General features: G+C 36.2%; 1 protein-coding gene across 1 annotated transcript in view; it reads right to left on the bottom strand.

The window, feature by feature from the left end:
* LOC107558573 (syndetin-like) overlaps positions 1-15,390 on the bottom strand; it is a 112,032-nt gene that overhangs the window by 72,818 nt on the left and 23,824 nt on the right. Inside the window, exon 8 of the mRNA XM_016242235.1 lies at positions 6,823-6,958. Coding sequence (XP_016097721.1) covers positions 6,823-6,958 — 136 coding nt within the window. The remainder of the gene's footprint in view (positions 1-6,822; positions 6,959-15,390) is intronic.

The raw sequence follows: 15,390 nt of genomic DNA, 5'->3' as shown, positions 1-15,390 counted from the left end.
AAGATATAAGCATTCAAAGCTTGCAGTTCGTCACTTCCGCCAAAACGGCTCAACGTTTTTTTTGACGTCACATCGTACTTCAGCTTCTCATCAAACTTTCTGTCCAATCAAATGCTCGCTAGAATCCGAAGCGCCTGCCCCATACACTATAAAATAGACGCTGAAGCCGCGGCTGAATCGGTCACTTGTCCACAGAATTAGTATATTCTGTACAGTGAATGGCACGCAGTGCACTATATAGGAGACAGGGAACGATTCAAACAGTGTAAACATGCTTTCCATTGAGGAAAAAAAAGAAGTCTGATTTCGCGCTGTGTCACGCTAACCACCGCACCGCACACACACTCTGCTCCGGTCCAGAGACACGATAGCACAGAACGGATCACATGCACGAGTCGGCGCAGACCACAAAATATATCGGAGCTATTTGAATTCTACACAGAATGCTATATTTTATAGCAATATGGATGAGATTGTGGCTGGCATACCCTGTCAAATGTGGCTTTACACAGCTCAACGGCTCTAGCCCAAGCTGTGATATAACGAACGCTATTGGCGATTTTAAAAAGGGGCGGGGCTGCTTGATATGTCCCGCCCTGTCTTCCGGTTTCAGTTAAAATGACGACAAAAAGTAACGCTGTGTGTTTCTAAGCATTTCAGGGGACCTTTAAAGGGGTCATATGATGCGATTTCATTTTTTCCTTTCTCTTTGGAGTGTTACAAGCTCTTGGTGCATAAAGAAGATCTGTAAATTTGCAAAGACTAAAGTCTCAAATCCAAAGAGATATTCTTTATAAAAGTTAAGAGTCAGCCACACATACCTAAAACGGCTCGTTCGAACACGCCCCCACATATCTACCTCACTATGTGGGAAGATTTGCATAACACCACCCAAATGTTGCTGCTGCCGCCATGTCGTGAAGGCGCTGTGTTTCTCGTTGTGAAAGCGAAACTACTTTGTTTGGCCTTCCAAAAGAGGACGATATCCACTTCGTCATGCCTGGAGCTGATCCGTGCTGGTCGCTGAGGAAATACATCAACTTAGTGCTGTGGATCGCCGGATCGGTTTTCACCACTCCTTCGCCGGGACCACCGTTCTCGACCCTGCCGCCTCAGCTCAGTCTCACGCTTTCGCTCACGCTAGGCCGCTGTGTTTTTCGTTGTGAAAGCGAAACTACTTTGTTTGGTCTTCCAAAAGAGGACGATATCCACTTCGTCATGCCTGGAGCTGATCTGTGCTGGTCGCTGAGGAAATACATCTACTTAGTGCTGTGGATCGCCGGCACATTTTATGGAGGACTGTTTACTGATCCTGGGAGAGTAACGTTAGACTAAAATGCCGGCAGTTCTGACTCACGTAAGTACGTTTTCTTTTATCATTTGCCACTGATGACTCAAACACGAGTTTTGAGCAGTGTAGAGTAGCACTTGTTGTTTGTCATTTCTGTGATCACAAATGCAGACAGGGTTTTATGTTTACGCGGCACGATGCAATGCAACGCAGCGCGTAAAAAGACAGTATAAGTCATAATAATCCATAATCATGTCCCCACTGGATGCAACAAATGCCTCGTTTATAATGGGTTTTAATGTTTTTGTCTCGTCGCTCCGGCCGGACACGGCATCAACAGTATGGTGAGGGGCGTAACATTTCCGTCTCACGCTTGAGGTATTCGGCCAATCACAACGCACTGGATAGCTGGCCAATCACAGCACACCTTGCTTTTTCAGACCGATGAGCTTTGAAAAACTCGATGCGTTTCAAAAAGGCGGGGCATAGAGGAGAAACAATAATGTACACAGTATGTGGAAAATAATGTGTTTTTTTTTTTTACTTTAAACCGCAAAAACATTTCATTACACCAAATACACAAAATGATTATTTTTTTAGCAGCATCATATGACCCCTTTAAGAATATAAACCATCCAACAGGGCTGCAAAATAGGCTTGTGTCGATAGACGACAGTATCCTGTATGGCTGATGCCTTCGACGATATCAAGAAGATTATTATTATTATCAGGCTAGTATTATCATCTAATTAATATTAGGGCTTATTTGTTCCATCATATTTCTTTTTACACGTTTTTACAGTGTTGCGAGTAATTATCAATCACACACGATTCTGTTGAGTTTATGAAAGCAATGGCCAATCAGAGGTGTTCAGATGAGTCATCGCTGAAACACTGGCGTTTTGTTGTTTATTGCGTGCACTCGCTGACTGAATTCTGCTCTCCCGTGAATTTTCTCATCATAAACAACAAAGTGCAGATGTATGTGCGATGTAAGTATAAGAGATTTATTCATCATACAGTGTAGATAGCTTCACTGATTTTAATGGGAGTGTTTTTAAAATGCTAGACTGAAGTCAGTGATGATGTTCTTTGATCATGTAAATGTCCTTTGCTTGTTTTCTGTAGCTGAGGAAATGTAAGAATTATAATTAGTAATTTTCAATGTTTGTATTAAATTGTTATCATGTTAAATACAAATTCGTTCATATTAAAAAAATATTTATGACATGACATCCATATGATACTTGCCTAAAAATATATCATGTGTAGTTAATAGATTACAGTAACATTAGGCTGCTTTTAGCCTTACCCTGGAGTTGGTTCACTCTCTGGCTATGAAACTATGCAAGTAAATAATTAAATAAATTAGCATGATAATATCGTGTATCGGCGATCTTAAAGGCTGACGATAGGATAATATGAAAAGAGCATATCGCCCAACACTACTGCAAAATATGTACTATAACTGATGACTAGCAAGCACATGATACACTCTGTGATAATGTCTCAATCACAAATAATTCTTGAACTTGATATGTCAAATATCTCACCCAGCCCCCCACCCCCAATAAAAACCACTTGAAACAAATATGATTCCTAACCTTTTATTTATACAACATTTCATTTTAAATTTTGTCAAGAGTCAAGAGTTTGGACACAATACTATTTTTTATGTTTTTTGAAAGAAGTCTCATATGCTCATCAAGCCTGCATTTATTTGATCAAAAATACAGGAAAAAACCTGTCATCATAATATTATGAAACATTATTACAATTTAAAATAATGGTTTTCTATTTTACTATATTTTTAAAAAATATAATATTTTTCTGTAATGCAAAGCAGAATTTCCATTAGTCATTACTTTCAGTGTTACATGATCCTTCAGAAATCATTCTAATATGCTGATTTATTATCAATGTTGGAAACAGTTGTTCAGCTTAATATTTATTTAATAACCTGTGATACTTTTTTCAGGATTTTTTGATGATTAAAAAGTTATTTTTTTAACAATATGAGTCTTTACTATCACTTTTTTATCAATTTAACACATCCTTGCTGCATAATACGGTTGTTGTTTTTTCTCTTTCTGTATTTTGATCAAATAAATGCAGGCTCGATGAGCATAAGAGACTTCTTTCAAAAACATTAAAAATAGTAATGTGTCCAAACTTTTGACCGGTACTCTATGTACATATTAAAATTTATCTAAGGTAATCTCTTTTTTGTTTGTTGTGGATTGTTATTATAGCCGTGATATTATTAGTAGTAGTAGTAGTAGTATTAGTAGTAGTAGTAGTAGTAGTAGTAAATTGCAGCAATTTGTTCAGTAATTTTTTATTGTGCTTTTATCATTTTTTCCTAGCTGGGTATGGGCAGGATTTTCCCCTAACATTTAATCAATATTGACTACAGCATATTTACCTTAAATATGCACTAAAAATCAAGTGGAAGTGAAAGAGATGATCACTACCTAGCATGAAAGAAGTTAATTTCTAGATAGTTGAAACTGAAATTATAAGTGTTATGTTAGAGCAGTAATGCAATCATCAGCAGAATTACACACATCTGAGGTGCTTTTTTGAAACATTAAAAAATGTTCTAGTTTGTTTGCTTTTTGACTTTGAATTCAAACATTTTTGCTTTTCATTGTATGTGCAAATTCAAAGTATCGCGTCTGGGGTCGTCAACGGCACTCGCGCTCTTTTAAACTCATAATAAACCGGTGAAGATCTGCACAGAAATGACACTGATCGACAGAACAAGTTTATATTTAGAATACATTGTAATCTCTCTAAAATAGATGACGACAACTCACACCTGCATTAGCAGCTGTACTTCTTTGCGTGCCTATTTAGCCATTTGCTTCGCAGCACCTGAAGTATGTGTTCAGAAGACGGGACCCGCTACATTAATTGGTTTAATTGCAGGTAAGTGATAATTTAACTATATCCAATGAACAATGAGGCTAGTATTTTGCTATAGACTAGAGTATAGGGGATGTTACGGTTATGGAGGCCTCAAAGCCTGAGGCCCTAGGCAACTGCACCAGCCCTGATATCAGGCTAAAATATACAAAGGAGCATAAGCAGAGTATAAGGAGCATAAGAAGCCTGTAAGATTTTTTTTAAGAGAGAGAGAAGGAGAGAAATTATGAAAATTAGGATGCAGTTTCTCTACATGGCAAAAATATGAATTTTTAACTTGTTTCCCAGTAAATTATTCCAACCTTAAAACAAGATATATTTATGTTAAGCAAAACAACATATACCTTTTTTTCAATATAATTCAAGATATATTATCTGTGAATTCTGCTTCAAGTAAATTCATATTGTTTAAAAAAAAGTACATGTTGTTATGGCTAAATGAGACAAACATACTGATTATGAAAATGATTTTTTTGCAGTGCAGACCAGGCTAAATTATAGATTAATATTAACAAAATATTAAGTGTATTTTGTTTTGTTCCATTTGCAGACTTTCCACTTGTTTTAAACATAAAGCTCGCTAAATGCATTATTGTTAAATAAAACTGTATGGTTATTTTCTAAAAGCCATTTTTGGCATAGTATATTTGAAAATGTATGACTATGCTGGAAGTAACTGTTCTTTAGAGGACTGATGTGGAGAGAAGTACAAAAATGTGTGTATTGCTAAGCTTATATAATTTACTTGAGTCATAGCAAATGTGAAAAATAAAGTTGAACAGCATGAAGAATAGAGAGATTATAAAAAAGACATACAATGTAAGTACAAGACAAATGCTAAATTCTAAAGTAGTACAGAGCTGACGGTGTTAAAAGTCACAAGAAAATACCAGTTTTAGAGAAAATAAATATAGTATTTCCATTAAAACAAATTATTTACTTCCCTCATTTAATATTTATAGAAAATAACCACAACCCATTATAACCTAGAGAAACAATGCCTGTTCAGTTAGTAGCATTCTGTACGCTTTCCTCTGTAGGGGTTATTACTTTAGAATGGTTCAATGAATTTCCAGTGACACACCTAACCAAGAACAAGCACCAATCTGTTTCAGCACTGCTCAGTAACCTCAGAAATCGAAGAAAAGGCAAGACAGAAAGGCAAACGTTACAAACTACATTGCAGCTGGCTAATGGCGCAGTGCCCCTTTCAATTACCTGCTCAGTCTCCTTGGGCAGTCACTGCTGTGCCGATTACAGCACACACCAAAAGCCATGTCCTCTAAATACACAAGGCAGGACATTACACTATAAAAGCACAAATGTAATGCTTATAAATCTAACCATCAAGGGTAGTGAGCACCCTAATGAATCCCTAGCTCTTTCTACTAAAACTGATTTAGAGTTACATATAAAGGAGCCAAAATACAGAACGTGTTGACCTCCAGACAGTTTGGAGAAACACAAGAGGACTTTGACACAAGAGAGTTGCATCAGCAGAAAGATGAACCACGGGTGCCAAAGAACACTTAAAAAATACTATTACTGTCAAAGATGAAGCACAGCAAGTTGACCACATGACCACATATGGCTTGGGACATTTACGGATCCTATGCCTCATATTTAATCTTATCTTTCCCCATTAAAAGTCTCATTACATAACTAAATAAATGTTTAAAAACACCATCCTCAAACATCTTTGCCTGTATAAAAACAATAATTTTCATTTTAAATTTCATAAACTATTAAGAGAAATTATGAGGAATTAATTAAAACCATAAAAAATGTTCCTAAAAGAAATGTTAACATTAACAATTAAAAACTTATTTTATTTCAGCTAGTTGCCAAGGAATTATCTAAATTTCATTTAATTTAACTTGATGTAGACATATAAAAAACCCTAAGAAAAATGACAACAAAATTACTACAACCTTAACTAAAATTAAAAATCAAATATTAAAAAATACTGTAATAATATCCCAATGATACTAAAACAACACTCAGAGAAACTATATTATATAACTATTTTCTGTCTAATTCCATTGGCAAGTTTGAATGATTTATCTTACTAAATTTACTGAAAACCCAATGAAATCATGCAAAGTAATATTATATTTAAGGTCCAAGACTAAATTCATATACAGTTTGGCTATATTTTATCTTGTTTAAAGGATGTTTTCACTGGAAAACAAGACCCAGATACTGCTGACGTAAATGTCACATGTACAAGAGGCGTTATGATGGGGAATATGGAGTGTTATTATTTCAGCCTGCTTGAACCTGATATCTGATCAGAGCTACTGATTGTATCATGGGAAGTCGTTTTGATGCTCTGTTTGGTGCCATTGTTGTTATTGTTCTGCTTTTGCTCACTATCTCTGCATGACAGCTCGGGCCCAGCATCTGGAATTTTGTCTTGATTGTAAGCCAAAAAGTATATTACTGGCACAACATGTCATTTTGAATCTTTTGAATAGTGCCATTGGTAAGACTGATCTAAATAGCTGTCGTTTGTCATTTTTATTATATTCAAAACACAGTTTAACTAAAAAATGAGCCCAGGACTCTTTACAGAGGTACCAAGAGTGACTGATTTTTCTTACCTGCTCCAGGAGTCGTCTCTTCTTCTTTGTAGTGCTCATCGTGCCACTGCATGGTTAGGTGGTAACTGAGCATCACCTCCCACAAGGCCTTGCAGAGATCGGTCAAGCAGGGGATGTAGCTGTCTGTGGTAATGTGCTGGGGTGAGAAAAAGAGAAGAATATATATATATATATTTATGTATCACCATCAATACTTTACACTACAGAACCAGAGTTACTGCAAGGCTTATTTGTAAGTTTACCAATGGACTCTGTAAAATAGGCCCCACCACAGAGGCCTTTCAGCTTCTGATTGTCTATTGCCAAACATTTACCTAATCTAATTTACTGAAGCTTTACTTAGGATACAATTGAGGTCACTGCATAGGAACTCCAAATATGTGAACAACATTTATCAGGGGTTAAAGCAAAACAAAATCCTGAATTTTTTTTTTCAGGGGCGGGGCAGCACATGCAAAGCATGCAACAACTGTGGCAACTTTAACATTTGAAAGGATACTATGGCAAAGTTATTGCTTTCCTTATTCAAACTTTTTTTTCATGAATATGTGGTTGACCTGAAGAATGAAAGCTATATCATACACTTGGAAAATGATGAGCTACATCACTGCTTATCGACACTAGGGGTGTGACAATACACTTAGCTCATGAGATGAGACAAAATACAAATACTTAGTTCACTAGAACGTAACAATATTTGAATACTATTTTTAAGAAATTTTCAATGACAAAATATTTGTCTTTTAATTACAAAAAGTAAACCAATGCAGTTGTATTTTGAAATATTTTAACTAATCTAGGGCTGTAACTAATGATTATTTTGGTAATCAAGTAATTTACTGATTATTTTGACAACTGAGTAATCTGATATATTTTAGTAACACAAATAGACCTAAGTGAAAACCAGGTTTTAGTATGACTCACTGTTAAAATACATAATGTAATATGCCTATACATAATATGAACATAACCAACTTAAGTACATTATGTACTATAACGTACATGTATTATAACAAATATTTGCAGAGGGCGCCAACGGCCTGGTGACGTTTCACTTTACAGCGTGAGTCAACGATGTTTAATCCATTAAATGATGAAATCCATTACATTTTAATATTTGGCCACATGCAAACTCAGAAACTTTTATTTTGAATTTGCGATATACAATAAATTATCTAGAAATATGATGTATTCTCCTGTGTTGACAAATAAATGATTTACGTTACAAATCTATTGAGAAAATGCACACTTTTCCCAGATGAACGTTAAGCCATTCAAATTCACAGCATATACAGAGGAAGAGTTTAGCACCTTTCATACATACAGTCTTTACTGGTAAATTACCGGTAAGTTACCATTAAGAGATCATGTGTGGACAGGGCCTTTTCAAAAACCCCGGTAAATTTGTTCTGGCAATCATATCATTCTTATGGAGATGACGTGGTTACTCTGAGCTGTTTACAAAGCTCCGCTGCTTTTTAATTAGTTTTTATATGTAATATGCGCTAGATGGACATCTTTGAACATTGCGCCTCGCAGCTTTTTCAACGTGTCGCGCTTCTCCATTCATCAGGTCTGCGACTCTGCAATTGGATACTATTATGCGCGTCTCGTGTTCATAAGAGTAAAAAATTCTGATTGGCTAGTAATGTTAGTTTGGTTGAGAGTGAAAGCTGTACTCCTGTCATACTATTGGTAGGCAAACTCATGTACTTGAAAGTGATATCAACAAGTTTTTTTTAAATGTAGGATTATTTTTTTACGCAGCCAAACGCTGCACGATGCCGGAGAACTTTAAGCCCTGATTTATATAGCAGATGGCATAGGCGTGTTGCCAGTTCATGTTTATGGTCTATGAGAGAGAGCATAAAATGAAACTAATTTTAGTCTGGGAAACTATCAAATTGAACTGTCCACTAAATCTTGAGACATAGGAAAACAAAAAAAAATAGCACAATTTTACCTAACATTAGTTAATAGCTGTATTTCCGATTTGAAATTCAAACATTGACTCCATAAACTTTGATTTGATTTTCTCTGTTTTATGAAAACAATGACATACAATTTCTCTCTCACTAACCCAAAAACACGTGCTAATGTGAGATTAAAATACATATTAAACTTGTATAAAAAATGTAAATATGCAATATGCATTTAAGTAAATATGCATGACAAATGACAAAAGGTTTTACTTTTACGAAAATATTCATAAATGTATTCAGTCCATATTTAACCTGCTGTGAGTACAAGATCACAAGCTCAGATGAGTTTGGTAAGTTTTCATAATTTCAGGTAACTGTGTTTTATATTCTGCATCAGATCAATTCCGTCACACAAAGCATAGATAAATTGTTTGTTTCCTTTAAATACACTACAATCAAAGGTTTGCGGTCAGCAAGTGTTTTTAACGTTTTTGAAAGAAGTCTCTTATGCTCACAAGGCAACATTTATTTGATCAAAAATACAGTAAAGTGTAACAGTAATACTGTAAAAATATAATTACAATTTAAATACTGTTTTTCTATGTAGTTATTCCTGTAATGGCAAAGCTGAGTTTTCAGTGTCATTACTCCAATCTTCAGTGTCACATGATCCTTCAGAAATCATTTTAATATGCTTATTTGGAGCTCAAGAAACTATTCTTAACATTGAAAACCTGAAAAACATTGAAGCTGTTCTGCTAAATATTTTTGTGGAAACCACAATGCATTTTTTCAAGATTTTCTGATAAATAGAAACGTGTACAGTTTAATGTACCCTTGCTAAATAAAAGTATTTCTTTTAAAACAAAAAATATATAAATCTAGATGAGCTGAAAAATAAAATCAGTTCAAACGAATTTATGAAAAAGCTATTAAATCATTATTAATTGAAGTGGATACTAGGTTCATAAATATACCAAATGTTTTGTCACATTAGTTTTGTATCTGACAACAACGAGTAACAAGCAAAGAAAAGCACACATTTTTTTGAGAAAATGGAAGCTCCCAAACATAAATGAACACTTCTGAACACATTCATTAAATTGAACTCCTTGATCCATAAACTTGTTCCAGCCTGTTTTGACCCAGTACTCAAGAACCAGCATGTCCAAAAAACCCATCAGTTGTTTTAAGAGACACTTAGTCAAGACTACGACTTAAAAATCACACTCGTTCAACAAATTGAGAATTTAAAACAATCAAATGAATAAAACGCTCATTCACTTTTTTTTATTCACATGCTGAGACACAATGCGACCTGATCCGAGTGGCTGCAATAAATCTAATTAGGCCTGTGCTGCATACAGATAAAGCTTTGGACATTTCGAGGTGATTCATCACTTACGGTAACTCTGCAGTAACAAATAAACAAGCTCATATGAAACCATCCCACACAACTCATTACACTAGAGCGGTTCCGACTAATGCAATGAACTGTGGATCAAGTATTATACTGAAAGAAATGTGTAACATTGCCAAAGATGCTAAAATGTAATAGTCAAGGTCAAATGCAGTAATTATATGAGCCATTCTTCTCATTTGAAGTTGATTAATTGTTTAGGATAGCGTCATCCCTCCTTTGAATAAAGTTGTATAGCTGCCATCACTGAGTGTAAGGAGATACATGGATGCTCAGCTGGATTAACACTGATCCAGTGGTTACTACACATGAAGTATAGCATTCTAATTGATGTCTAATGACTCCTGTACGTGAGCAGAGGGAGAAGTCAGCCATCTCATTCAAACAATCAATCCCCCAAACTCTCCAGATGACTTCCTGCTATGGGGATCGAGGCATTGTTGCCTGGCAACTGAGCGTTGGTGGAGAGAAAGGATGATACATATCTTTCTAATCTCAAAGGAGTCATATTAGACAGACAGATGGACATTTATAGCTGATATTTTTATACGAACGTTTCACACTCTGAGATGATGTATGGGATTCAGGCTGGTGCACAGAAACGGATTCAGGTCAGTGGTGACTTCACTGATAGGCCAGGTGGGAATTACATCCAAAAAAAATGAGAAAGTTCTTTCAAGTACTCTTGCTTTTTTCTCCCTATAGTCTCAAAGACATCACTGAGGTTGTTTCAGTGCTAATCGCTATATGCCGTGACAGATGAACCCTGCTGAGTACAGATCTGGGCAGCAGAGATGACAACCTTCCTAAATACAAGCAAATCATACCAATTTTCAAATATGATTGTAGTAAATGTCTTAAAAGCGCAATAGAGGGAAATCAAAGGGAGGGGAAATGTGCTGCTGCCGTCAGCAGGCTGTAAACATGTGAAGTCAGCAAATCTCTGTGGCGTCTTCTCTATCATAACCAAGCTCAAGAAGTCACACCACAGATGGCAGAGCTGGAGAGGCTCAGGTTTTTCTCTTTCTTTCTTTTTTGCTGTTACTTTTATCACTGGTCCTTTATTACACACACCCACACACGTTTCAGAGCTACATCTAAAATGGCTTAAAATCCTTTAAAGTTTTATAAGGCAGAACAACAACCATTTATATTTATATGCACCAATATAATATTACATGTGATGCAAATGTCAAAATGTATTATTTTGCATTATGGTAGAAGTATTTTCAGGTCATAACATACTACTGTGCAAGGAACTGCATGAAAATGTCATTATTTTTCGAAAATGTGCCCCTGTAATTATAATTTGTGTGAAAAGAAATATAAGCTGTTGGTCAAGTTGAGTCATGCATTTCAAACACAGTAAAAACTACTTTTTTGAAGTTGTAAATAAAGTGAGTATGTTTATTAAAATACTATTTTGGATGGTCTACTTCAAAATTTCATGTTTAATGTGTTACTTGCTGTTTCTTTCGATTAAAATTACTTTGAATTTACTAGCAATTTCTGAGTGAAGGTCACATCTACATTTTTTTTTTTCAGTGAATGAGCCTGAGTTGGATGAACTACAATGTCATATTTATCCGATTAATACAATAATGATGGTTCATCTTCAAACATGATTATCAAACAAAGGGAGAGTAATTAGTCTGGTGCAGGATTGGCGCTTAGAAAATAGCTCAGAACAGATCTAAAACCAGCTCTGGAAATCTCTCACTAAGAGAGATGCAACTGCTTCACTAAGCGTCAGAAGTCAATGAGGCACTTTCTACCCAAATGTTGATCTCTTGACACCCTCCAGAGAAGGAAGATGGCTGTGAAAAAAGCTGTGCTGACCCGATTCTTTACGAGGATTTAATGAAATGCAAGTCAGTTTCTATAAACACCCTTACCTGAGCTTTTATTCTAACACTGCACCTTAGGGGAACATTACGGGGAAACATTCAACCTGCTGCATCAGTATGTGGTCAATATTTACACAGACACATAAAGAACAACACAACACATTTCTTAGTTCAGCAGGACAACTCATGCCTCTAAACACTAATGTGCAGCTTTATTCTGAGGTTGCTTCAGGTCGCATCCTCAATGGATCTTATAACTGCTGTATGTGCGGCCTTCCTTATTAGCTACATCAATGTATTGCTCCCCTGCTGTCTTAATGAACAGAATCAATCAAACGTTCCCACGTTTGGAACTTCCACTGACAAAACTCCACATGCAGTCCTTGCATGAGGGTCAGTTCTCAAAATGTGGCATAATCAGAGATGCTACAGGTAACAGTTTGCGTATATTTACTATTCAGGGGGCTGACAGTTCAGAATATGACAGCTTGATAGCACAGAATAAGAAAGACAGCAAGACAGTTCAGAAGATCATTGCTAAAGCTATTAATATAACTAAGGGTGGGAAGCAAGAATCCATTCTCGTTCAAAATCCTTTTTTAAAAAAAATACATATTTCAAACTATTCAGCAGTGTGCAACACTGCTACTGAAATTCCTGAACAATGTGCTTGTGTGCTGATTCTTTTAAAAAAAATGTAGTGAAACTATGCAGGCAAAAAAGCAACCATCGCATGTCCAACTTGAACCTGCTGCAAAATCTGCATAGTCCTGAATCGAAATTCCTATTTAAATGACTAGATTTTGTCAGTGCAAGAACACACAAGAACACCAAACAACGGTAATTATGACTGATTCCTGAACAAATGACTCTTATCAGCTGGTTCTTTTTAGTGAATCATAATCATACAGCGGCAACAATGATTCAAATAAATTACTCTTACAGTTCTTGTCAGCGAACCAAAAATATACAGCACCAAGTGTAGTCTGATTTCAAAATAAGCAACTGTTATGAGCTGGTTCTTTTCAGTGAATCGGAAACACTTAAAAGAGAGTAACTTTCTAAAACAAGTTATCAGTCAAGCTCGACTCAAAATGGAATCAGAGTAGTTAAGAGGAGTCAGACTCTACAAAAACTGCCTTGAACTATTAAAATGCACTTCCTTTCCAATGCACGTCCTGTTAAACATTAATAAACGGGAGTACATGATGTAGAGCACTGAGACACATGAGAATAACCTTTTGTAGAGATGGACAGCAGAGTTAGAGGTGGAGAGGGAGCTAAAGAGAAGCTGATGTGATCGGCACACTCTCATGAAGTGCTCATGTTCAGCGGCAAGGTCAAGAACCACTAGAGCCCCATCGAGAGCTCTCTAAAATAAGAGTGTGAGGGATTCATACAAATACACTGATGGTAAATAACACTGATACTCAGCCATAACGTAACTTGCAGAGAGTGTGCAATTTTTTACATTTGTTTTCCCTTTGTTGATGTTCACAAACAAGGCCTTCCTCGCGTCTGTTCTTCTACTTCACTCATTGCCCAAAGCCGAGCACAGAGAATGCAAGAAGATCTCTGAAGGGATGGGATAGTGATAGTTTCATGTAAAATTCATGTAGCGCTCTGCATTATGATGTGACCTTTGAAGCATTCCAGTTACTGTACTGAATTCCCATGCTGCGGTTCAAAGTTCAGGACTGAAGTGATTGTCATTAGCATACCTCTCGTCGTGTTTACTTTATGACGACTAGATGCTCAGGAGATTTTGAGAGCCAGAAGGATGACGCATTGTCCAAGATGCTCAAGACAAATGCATCTGCCTTGTGGTGAGGTGAGATGAGAAAAAAGACAAAATCTAGGAAAATCTGACTTGGGGCAAAACCCAGATACAGGATTCATTTTCTTTCCCCTTCAGAAAGGGGAATTTGCATCTGATTGAGAGAATACTGTCGTCGTTTTTAGAATATGTTTCAAATCAACGTCTCAGAGAAGGAAAATCTAAAGATTTTATAAGCTGAGCCGAAAGCTGAGCAGGCGGCGTCACCCCGTGTCTGAGTGTTACAGGCATAGCACATGTTGCTATGGCCCACACATACAATCACATTACAGCATGATCTCTCAGGTGGCTGCTTATGAGATCAAAAACAAAGTTTGGGAGAAATGGTCTGGGAGTTAAAGGAAGTCATCAAACCATTGCAAAATGAGACCACATAAATCATCCAAGGTAGAATACCGTTCAAAGGGGTGGGGAAGAATTTTTTTGTTTGTTTTTGAATGAAGCCTCTAATGTTCACCAAGAATACATTTATTTAAATGGGTCTTATGACGTTGCTAAAAAAGAACATTATTTTGTGTATTTCGTGTAATGCAATGTTTACGCGGTTTAAGGTAAAAAAACAACAACATTATTTTCCACATACTGTACATTATTGTTGCTCATCTATGCCCCACTTTTCTGAAATGCATAGATTTTACAAAGCTCATCTGTCTGAAAAGCGCGGTGTGCTCTGATTGGCCAGCTATCTAGTGTGTTGTGATTGGCTGAATTCCTCAAGCGTGTGACGGAAATATTACGCCCCTTACCAGGTTCAGGAAACTTTCCTCCATAAAATGCGTTGCACGCACTCAAATATTTGGGTTGTACTGTTCTGGAACAGTGTAGTAAATAAAAATTAACCACTGATTTCTAGTTGTGTCCAAGAAGGCCAAACAAAGTAGTTTGCTTTCGCAATGAAACACTCAGCATCTCCACAACATGGCGGCGGCAACAATACTACAGCGAGAATAAAAGTTACGCCTTCTTTCTTTGCGTGAACATTTGGGTGGCGTTATGCAAATCTTCCCACACAGTGACGTAGATATGCGGGGGCGTGTTTGAACGAGGCATTTTAGGAGGGCGTGGCTGAGCGTTCACTTTTAGAAAGAATATCTCTTTGGGTTTGAGACTTTACGGATCTTCTGTATCCATGAACAGCTTTTAACACTCCAAAGACAAAGTAAAACATGAAATCGCATCATATGACCCCTTTAATGAAAAATACAGTCAATCTTATGAAATATATAATATAAAATAAGAGTTTTCTATTTTAATATATTTTAAAATTTAATTTATTCCTGTGATGTCAAAACTAAATTTTCAGCAGCCATTACACCAGTCGTCAGTGTCACATGATCCTTCAGAAATAATTCTAATATGCTGATTTGTTGCTCAAGAACCACTGTGATCAAAATTGAAAACTGTTGTACTGCTTACAATTTTTGTGGAAACAGCGATACTTTTTTCAGGATTCCTTGAAAAGAAAGTAAAAAAATAGCATTTATTTGAAATATATTTTTTTTGTAACAATGATAGTCTTCACTGTCGCTTTTAATCAATTTA

Source organism: Sinocyclocheilus grahami, unplaced genomic scaffold (assembly GCF_001515645.1).
Source record: "Sinocyclocheilus grahami isolate Dianchi unplaced genomic scaffold, SAMN03320097.WGS_v1.1 scaffold650.1, whole genome shotgun sequence".
NCBI lineage: Eukaryota > Metazoa > Chordata > Actinopteri > Cypriniformes > Cyprinidae > Sinocyclocheilus > Sinocyclocheilus grahami.
Note: the sequence above shows the minus strand (reverse complement) of the source record. Positions and strands in the feature narration are given on the sequence as shown.